At 30.6% G+C, this 14,541-nt stretch overlaps 4 protein-coding genes across 4 annotated transcripts; 2 read left to right on the top strand and 2 right to left on the bottom strand.

The window, feature by feature from the left end:
* Positions 1–1,686: 1,686 nt before the first annotated feature.
* LOC138337099 (uncharacterized) lies at positions 1,687–4,217 on the top strand. Its single transcript, XM_069297614.1, has 4 exons — positions 1,687–2,199; positions 2,497–2,596; positions 2,988–3,538; positions 3,685–4,217. The coding sequence occupies exons 1-4, from the start codon at positions 2,013–2,015 to the stop codon at positions 3,705–3,707; spliced, it is 861 nt and encodes a 286-aa protein (XP_069153715.1). The 5' UTR covers positions 1,687–2,012; the 3' UTR covers positions 3,708–4,217.
* LOC101266029 (uncharacterized) lies at positions 3,715–4,780 on the top strand. Its single transcript, XM_026030937.2, has 2 exons — positions 3,715–4,221; positions 4,340–4,780. The coding sequence occupies exons 1-2, from the start codon at positions 3,715–3,717 to the stop codon at positions 4,778–4,780; spliced, it is 948 nt and encodes a 315-aa protein (XP_025886722.2).
* A 944-nt stretch (positions 4,781–5,724) lies between these two features.
* LOC109120232 (uncharacterized) lies at positions 5,725–7,039 on the bottom strand. Its single transcript, XM_026031143.2, has 3 exons — positions 6,919–7,039; positions 6,110–6,690; positions 5,725–6,033 (listed from the first exon to the last, which is right to left on the bottom strand). Exons 1-3 carry the CDS (start codon positions 7,000–7,002, stop codon positions 5,805–5,807), a joined length of 894 nt encoding a protein of 297 aa, XP_025886928.2. The 5' UTR covers positions 7,003–7,039; the 3' UTR covers positions 5,725–5,804.
* Positions 7,040–7,966: 927 nt separating this feature from the next.
* Positions 7,967–9,661, bottom strand: LOC101266333 (uncharacterized). The gene is made up of 3 exons (XM_069298266.1): positions 9,025–9,661; positions 8,400–8,912; positions 7,967–8,332 (listed from the first exon to the last, which is right to left on the bottom strand). Exons 2-3 carry the CDS (start codon positions 8,604–8,606, stop codon positions 7,967–7,969), a joined length of 573 nt encoding a protein of 190 aa, XP_069154367.1. The 5' UTR covers positions 8,607–8,912; positions 9,025–9,661.
* Positions 9,662–14,541: the final 4,880 nt, after the last annotated feature.

The raw sequence follows: 14,541 nt of genomic DNA on the forward strand, positions 1-14,541 counted from the left end.
ATGTATTGAAAATTTTGTTTTTTCGATTAATCGAAATTTTATATATTAAAAATCAAACTGAATTATTGAAATTTTAATTTTGAAACCGAAAATGATCGAACAAATCAAAAATTGAAATTAAAAAGATTTAAGTTCGACTAATTTTTTTAATTTGAATTGAAATATATCCACCTTTATTTGTGAGGTATTTCATTTTATGGCTCTTGACTAAGAATTAGTCTTATCTAGTGATGGGTGCAGTAGGTATCATCATGACCTGATAAATTAGATCGTGAAAATTTGATATGAGAGCTTAGGTTGATCAACATCGCAAGTATGTGAACAAATGTCTGGTATAGTCCTAGGTATTTGTGCACGTGTTTTTATTAGATGTGTGATGATATATATAAACTAATATGTTATATATGCTCCAAAACAGTGAATTTTCAAGACACTCTGTTTTATGTATTGAAGAAAATATAACAAATAATAATAACAATAATCCTTCGATGAAAATTGAATGTAGTACTTTTATTTATTTTATCTTTTTATAGCTTTGTTAATAATGAGATTGAGTCATATATAATGAACTGTTTTTATTTATTTATTTCAAAAAAAAAAAAAGGTCAAGACTAGTAATTGTTGTATATAGGTGATATACAATTATGATTTGAAGAAATCTTAATGAGAAGAAAATGATAGATGAATTTGGATTGATTGAAAATGTATTGAAGAAAATCTTGTTATTACGTGATGATAAAATTAACGAAGAAGAGATCATAATGGGTAATGAGGAAATTATTATAACGAAATTAGAGAATAGATTAATAGTTCAAGTATGTTGTCATGAAATGCAATTTCAAAGTATTTTTACATGCCAATTATTTGAACAGCAAAGGTACTTCATATTAGGTTGACAATTTTGAAGAATAGATGTATGGATTTGAAAATTATAAAAGTGACCTCATAGGAAGTTGATCAATCTTCAAATACTATCAACAATGTTAAAATTAATCACTCTCTCTATACAACTAAATTAGTTGTGTTCCATTAATTACGTGATCTTTTCTTGAAATATTATTATAATTATGTTGATTGTATGACTGTGTGTGTATATAGAGAAGAAAAGTTGAAGGATCTGATTAAGTTATTAGAAAAAGAGAAGACGAAGATAGAGGAAATACCAGACATAGAACTTGACATGTTTTAAGGCTAATTACAAGAGTAAAAGGTTTGTGTTGTCTTCTATGCGTCATTAAGGTTGATTCATTCTCTTCTTATGTACTTAATGCACTGTGATTAGTTATCTCTATTTTTTTATTTCTACGTAGTGATTCTATTTTCAAGTTTCAAATGATTTGTTTGAAAATCTATCATGCATAATCTTTATTTTGTGTTGTTGAGTTTATCCTAATATATATATATATATATTTTATTTTTCTTGCATAAATTTCTTCTCACATTGGTCATTTGGGCTCTTTAGTTTCCTTTTGCACTCTCTGTTGGGCTGAAGCCTAACAATTTTGTATCTCTTAAGTTAACTTTATTTCGAAGGATAAAAACTGAAATATAATGTAGATGGAGTTATTAAACAGGTCTCGAAGGCTGATATTCAAGAAGATATATATCTAATACAATCATATACAACAATAAGCAGTGATCGATATAAAAAGAAAATGTATAAATTTAAGGAATCCCATAGTGTAATTCAATAATTACATTCTGTCCCGATAAGTTTAATAATTACAAAAAATCCCTTAAAATTGCTGAGCCGTGATACTTTAGAAAGTTGTGATACATGGTAAATGATACATAGTAACTTAAAACTGTTAAGAAAAAATAGGGGATAAAAACGGTAAATTTAAAGCTGTTACTAAAACAGCTTAATTTGTGGTAATAGATCATTAATCAGCATTAAATCAGCACTTAATTGGATATTAATTTCATAATTTGAAAATCAAAGATTGTATCAGTTATTTAGAAAACAATTGGAGCTGCCGAAATTTTTTTGTTGTTGCAGTGGGTTTTTGAAGATGAATACTTCGATTTTGATGAGACATTCCGGAATTTGGGTGAACGAATTGCAGTATGAAAATTACAAAATTGATGGAATCGTTGTTGGAGATTCAATTTCGTTTTCTAATCTCAAAGCAGCAATTGCGGCCGAGTTGGACATTGATGTATCAAGGAAAGAAATTGAAATTCGATACATTGTAGAAGGTAACTCCTGTCTGATGAAACTTAAGAACGATATGAGTGTTAAACTATATTTTGAACTGAAAAAAAACGAGCCTGGATTTTCAATAAATCCATTATGTATTGACACAATTGAGAAGAATAGTGGTACTGTACATAACTTTGATGGAAGAAGTGGAGAAATAACGTGTGTAGAAGGCACAACAAATGATACACAGGCTTTGGCAATAGTTGAAAATAGCTTATTTGAGACACATGAAAATTCAGAAGTTGGAGTTGCAAATGTTATAATCAATTCAGATATTGTTGATGTGAAGACAGGTCAGATATACAAGGATAAAGCAACACTTGTAGATGTGATGACGAAATATAAGATAAAGAACAACTTCAACTGCAAAGTGAAGAGGTCTGATCAACAAAGGTATGACAGTATTTTGATATTTTAATGTATCATGTGTTGTTTTATAATTTAATTAGTACATGAAACATTACTGTTCTATATGAAAACCTGCAAGTTTCATATGTTATTTTATAATCTAATGTATCATCATTTCAGGAATTTGTTTTTGATACATTGAAATAAGTATATTTGATACTTGAAAGTACTACTACTGATATAGTAAGGACTGTATCATTTTAAACAGTCATATCACAAATAGTGGATAAATTTCATTAAAGTTTGATACTTTTCTTAAAAATTGGTTGATACTTTTTGTGTGATTCATTGTTTGATTACTTTAAACATTATTGTTGAATATATTATATATGATGTATTTGATATGTGTATTAATATGCTTGAAAAATGTACGCAGCTATGTGTTGGTATGCTTTTCAGACAAATGTGGTTGGACTATGAAGGCGTCGTGCAGGAAAAAATCTGATATATTCATTGTTAGAAATTTCAATAGTGAACATACGTGTCCGATGAGGGAGAGGGTATTAACCAAAGTCCAAGCAACAGTGGGATTTGTAAGTGGAGTGACAACTCCAAAATTGGTCAATTATAAACGAATTTATACACCAAGGGATATAATTGATCATATTAGAGAATATTATGGTGTTGAAATATCTTACCAGCAAGCATGGCGTGCTAAAGAACGTGCACTCTCCATGATTAGAGGAAAACCATCTGCTGGATATAGACGGATGCCGCGATACATACACATGTTAAAAACTGTGTATCCAGATTCTTATATAAGAATGCATAAGACTGAAGAGGATGAATTTATGTATCTGTTCATCGCCTTAAGACCATTCATTAGGGGATTTAAATACTGCAGACCAGTAGTTGTTGTGGATGGTGCACATCTGAGTGGAGCTTACAAAGGGACATTTGTATCAGCAAGCACACTTGATGGCGCAGGTATTTTTTATTTATATTAATGATGTCTTTTTATATATTAAGTATCAAATAATATAATGTGTGTGTAATCAGGTTGCATATTTCCATTGGCATATGGTGTTGTTGACACCGAAAATGATTGTTCGTGGAAATGTTTTTTCGAACAGTTCAAACATGCATTTGGCGATAGAAAAGATATGTGTGTTGTTTCAGATAGAAATGAGAGTATCATGAAGAGTGTAAGGATTGTGTTCCCCGATGTACCTCATTATGCATGCATCTGGCATCTTTGGAAGAATGTATGTGGAAACTTCAAAAGGAGCAGAAAGGCCATAAGTGATCTATTCTACTCTATGGCCAAGGCATATAGAAAGGAAGATTTTGATAAGTTGATGGCTAAGGTTGATAGAATTGATCACAGGGTTAAGGAGTACCTTGAATATGCAGGTTACGAAAAGTGGTCAAGAGTTCATGCAACAGTAAACAGAGGTAGAATGATGACTTCAAACATTGCAGAATGTATCAATGGTTGTCTTGTTGAAGCACGCCAATTAACTATATTAGAATTCTTGGAAGAGGTTAGAATTCTTTTTGGATCTTGGCATTGCAAAAACAGAGAAGTAGCCTCATACACAAAGGACACATTAGGTAGAAAATTTGAGGAATTGTTGATTATAAACGCGGCTAAAAGTTCAAAAATGGAGGTATGTATCATTATATGATACTTTATATTATATATATCTAATTCTGTGTATCATTATGCTTTTTTTAACATGATTTGGTTTTTAAAAGTTATATATTTAAAATTTTTAATGTACACAGGTTGTTCCATCATCTGAGTTTATTTTCTCGGTTTATGAAAATGGAAGAAGATATATTGTTTGTCTTGAGCGGAAAGTATGTTGTTGTGGTAGATTTCAACTAGATGAGATACCTTGTTCACATGCAATCGCTGTATTGAAAAAAAAGAATGTCACCGATATGAATCCGTATTGCTCTGATTATTACAAGCCTGATGCGTTGGCAAAAACATATGAAATTCCAATGGTGCCAATGCCAGATAAGAAAGATTGGTCAGATCCTAAACACGTGGTAGCTGAAACTGTGTATCCACCTAGATACAGAAGATCATCTGGACGACCAAGAAAAAGAAGAAGAAAGAATGCAGATGAAAAGATTTCGGTGAACACAAACTGTTGTGGACAATGTGGACAAGAAGGGCACAACAGAAGAACTTGTACTTTCTACCCAAAAGAGAAGTGAATTTGTCGTAATGTTTCTATGATATAAAGAATAATTTATCACGTAAACATTTTAATGAATTTCAGTTTTAATTACGACTGCAAATTGAACACTTTGTGTTTAGATAAATAAACGTACAAACATGTGGTAATTACATTTGAAGTCGTGCTTATGATTATAAATACTTTCTTATTATTGGTGTTGATAAAAATACTTGTGTCAATATTTGTTTTGAATATATAAATCTTATGCTACAGTAAGATAACATAATGTACATGATACATATGGTTAATCTAGTGTATCATGTACATTTATTGTGTATTTTTTGTACACATTGTTTATATAAAGTATCATGTACTTTTAGTGTGTATCATTGGTTTGCACAATGATACATCTCCATTAGATAAAAAATACAAATATATTGTTAATGTTATTGAGTACTTTAGAATGACTATAAATCATGTATCATGTGAATTTATATAATTTAACTTGTGTAATGCTTTTTTTTGATATGCTTTTATTGAAATATACAGTAGATAACTTTCCTTTAAAAAAATAATAGCAATTCATATGAATATGCTATTCAATTTACCTAAATATCTTGTAAAAGTTAAGGATTAGAGTGTAACATATTGTACATTATACATACGGTTTGGCCAATGTATCAGTTATTTTTAGTGTGTTTCTGGTACATATGTATCATTTGGTTTTGGCAGTGTATCATCTAGATTAAATAAAAAATTTAAAAATCTTTATGTCTATGTTTGATTATAAATACTTTGATTATACTTTATTAAATGATTTAAACCTGGTTTTGTCAGTATATTTATTATGTCTATTTTAAATTAAAAATTTAAAAATCTTTACGTCTATCATTTGATATTTATATCTTCAATATAAACAAATTTGTTACGTAATGTGAAAAAAAAATATTCATGGAAATTGACAAAACCAAAATAATAACATTAAAAAGGATAAAAATAGTTGTTCAATAACATATAAAAATAATAAATATAACATTAAAACATTGTTTTATCATGAAATGCTACGCTATGTGAACTAAATCTTCTTCTGGTGGTGGTGTGACTACGCCCCTGGATTTTGGTGGATCATCATTGTCGCTAACATATCCGCACTTAGCCTTCTCACTTCCATAACTCCACAGCAATGCTCCATATCTTTGACGCAGGTAATCAGGATTAAAATCAGCATAAGATATATTGATTTGGTCACTGATATACTCGGCAAGTGCAGTAACATATAACCCACAGTCTCTACAAAAAATACAGAATAAATTAAAAACTTAATGATACATTAAAAAGGGCAAATGAAAAAATTCTTGATACTTACAGGCTATCGCTTTCCTGTGTAGGGATGTCTTGTGCAAATTCTATCATGAAAGGAACTTGAGGCTCCAGAAGTGAGCCATTATTGTTGTCTTTATATGCTTGACAATCAGCAAATTTTGTGCGTTCATTTTCTTCAAAAAATCCACTGTCAAGTAGGTATGAAGGAAGCATTTTAGACAACATCTTGATCTCATGAGGAATTGTTTGTTTCCTTGTGCTAATTGATGAGTCAAAAACCCTTATCAACCTGTTTTTCAACTCAACAACAGCCAACACCCAATGGAATTGTTGATCACAGTTAATTGGGATGTAGACCTCATCTACAAGATGCCATGGTAAAGCAGCTGGTATTCCAAACCCTTTGATGATGTTAATTATTGACCTCTCATGTACAGATACAACTGAAGCGCGATCAATATGTTCTTGTGTAGTAAGACTATCATCATCATCGTCCATGTAATATCTATCATAACAGTTTTTTACATGTGACATGAACAAACAGTGGGTTGTTGTGTATCTGTATTGATCCATGCTGCAAAGTTTTGATTTTTTACGAAGGTAGTAAAAAATCACATCGATGTGCTATAAACAAAATGAAAACAGAGTAAGAAATTATTTACATCTAAACAATATAAAAAAAGAAATATAATTATGTGAATATAGTATGATACTTTTGCAAATTAAATAGTATGATACTTATACATAATGTATCATTGCTAATTAAATAGTATGATACTTATAGATAATGTATCATGATGTTATAATATAGTTATGACTGATACATATTTCATAAATAGTTTAATATTTTACCTCATCAGACCAACACTTGTTTGGCTGTGACATGGCATAAAACCAATTCTTGTTCATTGGAAAAGCAACAACAAAGTCCATCATCGTAAATTCAAAAGAAGAAGATCTTGATCTGTATTTATCGTCCGATGGGTTACTGCATATATGATACATAAGTTTTCAATGTATGTACATGATACATAACACTCAATTATTTACAGTTTTTATATAACAAAGTATCATGAATTAGTTGTATATAAAATGATTACGCCTAACACTGAGAAAAAAATGTATAAAACTTACTTATTGTTATGATTTTTTAGAAGCCCCCTCAACAACCAATTCATGTAATCCTCAATCAGTTTCGGCGAAACTTTATCTGCAATGCCACATCCTTCGAACGGGAAATGGAGTCGAGCCATATCCTTCAATTTCTCTTTTCCCTTTTCGCTTGACCCAAAAGAAGTACAATATGGAGATTGAATCCTTCTCGAAGGCATTCTATTTCTATGCGCAGGAGTGACTGCATCAGTTTTAACAGCAATCTCCGTTATTGGAATTTCAGTGGGTAATTGACTGTCGGTCAACAAGTACTGGCTGCTAGTTATATTCTTTGGATCGTAAGAATATAATGGTCTAGCATTGGTAGCATCTTTACCCAAATCTTTGATAAGCGCATCTATTGCTGCTTGAGTTGATGGCGATATTGTTGTTGAAGTTGAAGAATCCTGTATAATATGATGTAATGATTTTTAGAATAAATTTGTGTGTAATGAAATTGTGTGTCATAAATCAAAATTGAAAAATGTACCGATGAATCCGTTGTTGTTTTTTCGGGCAACACATGAGGGATGTTGTGATGAACATTGTCGTCAACGGCTTGGTCCATGATATGTTCATTTAAATCTTGGTGCGACTGATGTGCGTCACCATCCTGAATATGCAGTTTTGAAATAAAAACTGTTAATATAATTTGTGCTGATACGTAACATTGATAACAATCACATGATACATAGTATTGATTAAATATGTATGATACATGACAGAATATAAAATGAGAAAAAAAAAATCATGATACAAAGCATTGACTATATATGCATGATACACAACATACCCAATGTATCATAAACATTACCTTTGGATCACTGACTATTGGTTCACCCTCATTTACGGCAACACCAACACCATCCACATCGATATCCACTGCATCGTCGATGATATGATGCTCACCATTTTTACCAGAAAAACCACCACCATCCTCAGCTACACCACCCATATCATCGAGATCAACCGGTATTTGCTGAGATGTTTGTTTGTCAGACTGAAATGTGCTTGTATCAGCCTGAAAATTGATGTTCTCTTTGCTAATAGATTGCATCAGCTGGGAGTGATTTGCTTTTATCAAAATAATCAATTCCTCAAATTTCTTGTCAACCTAAAAATTGTAGATACATTTAGGATAAATAAAAGTTTGTTTAAAAATTATAAAATAATTTACTTACGTAAGTTTTCAAATATCCTTTCAACTCTTCAATATGAGGAATTATATTGTTGACATTCTGTGAATCTGCATATCCATGAACATCAGCAGCCGGGTTCTGAGAAACGTCTGGAACAGAACCATGTACATCAGCAGCCGATTTCGGTGACACTTGTGGAACAGAACCATGTACATCATCAGCATTCGAATGTTGAGGCAGACTTGACATGGAAACATGTACATCATCATCCGGTGTCGGAGACACATTTGATTGATCAGGCTGTTTCTGTTCTGACACCTTCTTTTTTTGAATAATCGATTTTTTTCTTCTTTTTGGCGGTGGTGGAGGAGATGTATCAGACACTATAGAATATGTCCTCAATAACTGTTCTGGCGGTCTTGTGGAGAAATCATCTAAATCATCTTACTCGTTTGGTTGTACTAATGGTATTGATGTAGAATGAGCATGTTCAACTTGAGCAATATCAAAAGCTTCAATTTCCTCTGCTGTTGGGACAATGTTTGAACATGCATTCTAAATGTATCACAAACACATAAGATAATTTAACTGTTAGATACAGTAATAATTCATAATGTATCACAAAGACATAAATAACGATATTCCATATACAAAAATAAAATTTTACCTTTTGGAAAATGGTGGACATAAGCATTTCAAACTTTGCCTTTTCAGACACAACTCTCCAATTGCATATTCTTGGGATGACATTGCGTTCTCTCACAGCTATTTCTGAATTTAAATTGGATGCACATTCGTATATCCAAACATTTAGTGCATATGGCATCCCATATAATCGGTACAACTTTTTACTAACGTCAAAATCCTGTCTAAGTGAACCAATTAGTTTGGAAAATGATAGCTGACCCCAAGGAAAATGTTGATATCTACCATCTTCAACCATTAGAAAGTCGACAATAGATATCGCTGTGTTATCAATAGTAGCTAATACAAATGTATGAATAAAGAACAGTATAGACATTTGGAGTGCATCCTGATTGCTCTCCCAATTACCCATCTTAAACCTTTGAACTAGTTGATGCTTTGTAACACTATTGACTGCACCAGGGAAATACTTTTTAAAAAGCATAAAATTAGTTTGTTCTGGGTATTTGAAATCATTGGTATTTCCTCTGACCTTAAGTCCTGTTAATAATGCAAAATCATCTATACCAAATTTCAGGACACACCCGTTGGAATGTCTAATATGCAACACATTAGGGTTGATTTGTTCCAATTCTAAAAGCAATAAGCACTTAGTTATTTGGCCCTGAAAATTACATTTAGAGATGTCTAAAAAGGGTCCAAAAAATTGTATCCTTAAACATTTGGATAACATTATCCCCCACGTATTTTTCAAAGTCCTTTAGGAAATTGTTGTTAAAGTTGACAGCAAACCTTATGGGATGTGTTGGTATCTTTTTAATCTTGTACTTCAGTGGCTGCAATTTGAAAATAAAACCGCAAATTAAAACGATATAGAAATATAACTACTAAATAAAACAACTAATAACTTAATGATACATGGTTTCAGTTTTCAGAATTTCATACTATATGAAAAACATGTGATACATGTCTATAACATGTATCATTGAATTAAATAAAACATTATAACATGTGATATATGTCTAATACATGTATCATAAACAGCGACTAAACAACATACACAAAGAATCTATATGTATCATCAACTATATCTGATGAAGCATTTATTAAACTTAATGAATGATACATTATAACAAGTTTCAAAACATGTATGAGTAAATCAACTAAACAACTAATACCTTACTGATACATGATATCATACAGGAATTCATACTACATGCAGAACATGTGATACATAGCTACTACATGTATCATTACATTGACTAAACAATGTACACACAGATTCAACATGTATCATCAAGCACAGATTATACTTTACTACACTTATTGAATGATACATTATAATAATTTTCAAAAACCTAATGATACATATAAAATATTATGAAACACAACAAATTCACGTATCAGTTGACCATCTAAAACACTATACACCCTTTTTAAAATGTATCAGCAAGCACACTTGATTCCTTAAAAATTTTACTAATTTAAACAACACCATTTTTAAGTACCAAAATACTAACTCGAGACAATGTAGGCCTAACAACAGTGTTTGCTGCTTCTTTTTTCCTTTTTGGTTGTATTTTTACAACCTTTGATGTTTTGCCATGGTCTTTGTTTGAATCCTTTTGAAGATTCATAGGATCATGCAAAGACTTTTTCCTATTTTCTTTCCAATTATCATCATCGGAATCATATATCCTTCTATTAATTGACGGATCCATTACTATGAAGTAATAGAATAATTACCAAAAACGAAAAAGAGAAGAATATACGAATTGATGATGGATTAACTATAAAAAGGTTCTGGGTTCTTACGATTCAATATTAGGAAGAAATAGTCGAATATGGATTAAGAATAAAAAGAAGAAATAGAAAAATCTGCTGGGTTGAGAAGATTCAAAGTTATGAAGAAATAGTGGGATGAAGACGATTAAGGAAAAAAAAAGAAGTGAAAGGTGACTTTGGTAAGAACAAAACGGTAGAATGCAGTGGAAGTTACCCTGCTTCCATATTTTTTGAATTTTGAAATTCAAAATTTCAAAATTTGTTCTTTTATTTAAATTTAATTTAATTTAATAATTCAAAATTAAAAAGCTGATTAAAAGGTTGAGTGTTTAAATGGAAAAAATTTAAAATTCAAAAACTGATTTAAGAGGTTGAGTGTTTTAATGGAGAAAAAATAGGCATTAAAATTGGTAAATGTGTATTATAGGAGAGAGAGTGTAATGTATCTAAAAACTTACACTAAAATAAAAAAAATAGGGAATTATGTAATATTTAAAAAAAGTAGGGAAAATTGGAGAATATAAAAATTATAGTTGTGTATTTAAGTTATTTTTCCAAAGAAAAATGACCCAAAGGCCCAATGTTTCAGGTAGCATCAGCAAAAGATCAGACCCAATGGCTTTGGAATAACTAATTTACCTCTATTTTGGCTCGGCTAGTCTTTGTGTTGTATTTAGAGACAACCTATGTTTCTATTGTACTTGTACTCTTACTTGATTAGACTCTCTGTTGCTAACTGATTTCAGGTCTTGAAAATGGATTTTTTTTGTATAATTTTTGTTGATATCTCTCTCTTTTCTTTATTATTAGCTCCTCATTCTTCTTGGTTATCTTACGCGTGGTAGCTCGTTGTTTATTACTCTGGATCCATGAGCCTTAGTTGTGTGTCTCAAGGTTTATATCTTGAATCGTAGCACATAAAATGTCTCATCTTACGCCCCGTGTTTTAAAAATATTGATTACTATTTTGATATGGAAAGGATATTTTGCCAATTAATTATGTTAGGACTATTTTTTTTGTTTTTAAATTTAAATTCTTTAAAATTATTTATTACATATCGTTAGAAATCTAATATTATTTATCAAAAACTAAAATTCTAATAATAACAACTTTTAAATATGTTACTTACAAAATTTTCTCTTCTCCCAATAAATAAAGATAGATCAACAAAATATACTCCAAAATAAAAGCATAAAGACTGCCAAGAAGCAAAAAGGAAACAAGCATTAAGTAAAAAACTATTGGACAAATTAGACTAAGGGTCCGTTTGGATGGGTTTAATAAAAGCAGCTTTAAAAAAGTACTTTTGAAAGTGCTAAAATTTATTTTTCAAATAAGCAGTCATGCGTTTAGATAAAAGTGCTGAAGTTAAAAAAAAGAGTTGTTGATGTATTTGACAAATAAGTGCCGATAAACAGCTTTTTAAATCGAAATGTCTGAAATACCCTTAAAAGCTGTTAACATAATAAAAGTCAATTACTTTATATTTTACAGCCATAAATAATTATATTTTGCTATCATTCACATATTTCTTTCTCGTCACAAATTATTTATAAGAGGAATATAAACTTATTATAGATTTTAAAGATATATAATTTGAATAGATTAAAGAACGATTTAAGATTTTATTTTAGTTTCATCCATAGGTAATAATAATTGTCTATCATTCACATATTTCTTTATTATCACAAATTATTTATAAGAGGAATATAAATTTTTATTTAAGTTATATGTGCAACTTATTTTACATTTTAATAATATATAATTTGAATAGATCACTTGAAAGATTTAAGATTTATTTTATTTTCATTCATTAGTAATAGTAATTGTCTATCATCCACACGTGAAAAGGAAAAAATAGAAGAAAGAGATGTTAGGGTTATGTGGGTAATTTGGAGATTGTATAAAATATTAAGGGCAAAAAGGTAAAAATGTGGTCAACTTAAAACATCTATAAGCTGGAAAAAAAAAAGCACCCCTACCCCAGCTTTTAACTTTTGGCTTAAAATACGTTTTTTTTAACTTAAAATAATTTGTTTTGAGTATTGCCAAACAGTTAAATAAGTCAAAAATCAATTTTTAAGTCAGTTTGACCAGCTTTTAAACTGAGCCAAACAGGCTCTAAATATCAATTAGATTAACTTTTTTACACAAAAGAGCCCATTTAAAATAATAAAGAACTCATCATAAAGTGGTCATTCGTCACTTTTAAGTTACAAAACTTTGGCCTTCCACACTTTTTCGTCTTTTGCTTCTGGTTGTTCATCCTCCTCCTTCTTGACACTTTTTCTTCTGCGGATTCTATTTACTTATTCTTCTTCTTCTGATTGCTAATACTCCTTCCCTTTCTTATGCTTATGTGTTGTTTATCCTTTCACTTCACATTCCTTCGTATGCTTATGTGTTGCTTATCCTTTACCTCATCCTTCTCCTCCTCCTCCTCCTTCTTCTTCTTCTTCTTCTTCTTCTTCTTTGCATATCCTTTTTCTTCTTCTTGGTGGCTTATCTTTCTTTTAAGGGAAAGGGGTCAAATGAGCCCCTAAAATTAAAAAAAGGTCTAGATATATCCTCCGTTTAAAGTTTGGTTCACTGATGCTCTTGCCATTCAACTTTTGGTCCAAATATGCCCTTATGGGCGTTAGTTGTCATGTTGGACATATCTAACTCATTTTTTCATTTCTTTAAATGCCACATGGAATTGTCATGCCATTTTGACCTTACCGCATAACATTTATATGAAAATGAAAAGATATTCAGACTCATAAACACCTAATCTGACCCATAAATCAACCCCCTTTTAAATAAATTATCCGACCAATAATCACATGCTTAGCTAGTGCCATACATGTAGTTGGAGATACCATAGTGTCTTGGTTTAGGGGTGGGTTATCCGTGGACAATGCCACCCTAAATTATTTTTTCAGTCTTCATCATTCGAGGTTTTGACCAAACTAAGCCATTATATAAAGCCATTCACCAAAAATAATATGTTTTTCTAAATTTTTACAAAACTAGTATAAACGTATTACACAGTAACGTTTTAGGATATATTTTATTTTTTAAAATTTAATGGCGTCAGATTGATATACGTTACTCACAATAACGTTTTACTCCTAAAATGTTACTCACAGTAACGTTTAGGAGTAAAACGTTACTGAAAACAACGTTTTAGGAGTAAAACGTTACTTACAGTAACATATATTTACCTAATGTTGTTAATTTTTTAAAAATAAAATATACCCTAAAACGTTATCGTGAAATACGTTTATACTAATTTTGTAAAATTTTAGAAAAATGTATTACTTTGGTAAATTGTTTTATATAATGGCTTAGTTTGGTTAAAAATTCTCATCATTCTCTCCTCTTTATTTTAGTAGACGTCAGTCTTCTTCATCTGGCCGCAATGCATCAATATGGATCCGATAATCCATTAGGGTGTACATTCGGAGATGGATAAAATTGTTTCTTACCCTTATTTTTATATAAAGGATCTAGTAGGTTGGGTAGCTTTTGCTAATTTTTTTTTTCTATTTAAATTTTTATGCTCTTCATGAAAACCTTATATTTCCTGAGAAGGTTCTACCACGTGGAAAGTCTCTTTAATGGAACTTTAGCCTTAGTTGATCTTGCCCAAGAAAGCACTGGTTTTGCTTGATGGGTAAGGTTACCCGACAACTCAATTTATCCGGTAAACTATTAGGGGTTCATATAGCCCATGCTGGATTAATCGTATCCTGGGCTGGAGCAATGGAC

The sequence above is a fragment of the Solanum lycopersicum genome, chromosome 5 (assembly GCF_036512215.1).
Source record: "Solanum lycopersicum chromosome 5, SLM_r2.1".
In the NCBI taxonomy this organism is placed as follows: Eukaryota; Viridiplantae; Streptophyta; class Magnoliopsida; order Solanales; family Solanaceae; genus Solanum; species Solanum lycopersicum.

What these genes read in the sequence shown, in the direction of transcription:
- LOC138337099 (XM_069297614.1), top strand. Translation starts at nt 2,013, where the DNA reads ATGAATACTTCGATTTTGATGAGACATTCCGGAATTTGGGTGAACGAA. An exon ending in AAGAGGTCTGATCAACAAAG is followed by an intron (nt 2,597 to 2,987) that starts GTATGACAGTAT and finishes AAATGTACGCAG; the next exon opens with CTATGTGTTGGTATGCTTTT. An exon ending in AAGCACACTTGATGGCGCAG is followed by an intron (nt 3,539 to 3,684) that starts GTATTTTTTATT and finishes TTTTTCGAACAG; the next exon opens with TTCAAACATGCATTTGGCGA.
- LOC109120232 (XM_026031143.2), bottom strand. Translation starts at nt 7,002, where the DNA reads ATGATGGACTTTGTTGTTGCTTTTCCAATGAACAAGAATTGGTTTTAT. An exon ending in ACAAGTGTTGGTCTGATGAG is followed by an intron (nt 6,691 to 6,918) that starts GTAAAATATTAA and finishes TTTTGTTTATAG; the next exon opens with CACATCGATGTGATTTTTTA. An exon ending in ACACAGGAAAGCGATAGCCT is followed by an intron (nt 6,034 to 6,109) that starts GTAAGTATCAAG and finishes TATTTTTTGTAG; the next exon opens with AGACTGTGGGTTATATGTTA.
- LOC101266029 (XM_026030937.2), top strand. Translation starts at nt 3,715, where the DNA reads ATGTGTGTTGTTTCAGATAGAAATGAGAGTATCATGAAGAGTGTAAGG. An exon ending in CTAAAAGTTCAAAAATGGAG is followed by an intron (nt 4,222 to 4,339) that starts GTATGTATCATT and finishes TAATGTACACAG; the next exon opens with GTTGTTCCATCATCTGAGTT.
- LOC101266333 (XM_069298266.1), bottom strand. Translation starts at nt 8,606, where the DNA reads ATGTCAAGTCTGCCTCAACATTCGAATGCTGATGATGTACATGGTTCT. An exon ending in AAGGATATTTGAAAACTTAC is followed by an intron (nt 8,333 to 8,399) that starts GTAAGTAAATTA and finishes TACAATTTTTAG; the next exon opens with GTTGACAAGAAATTTGAGGA.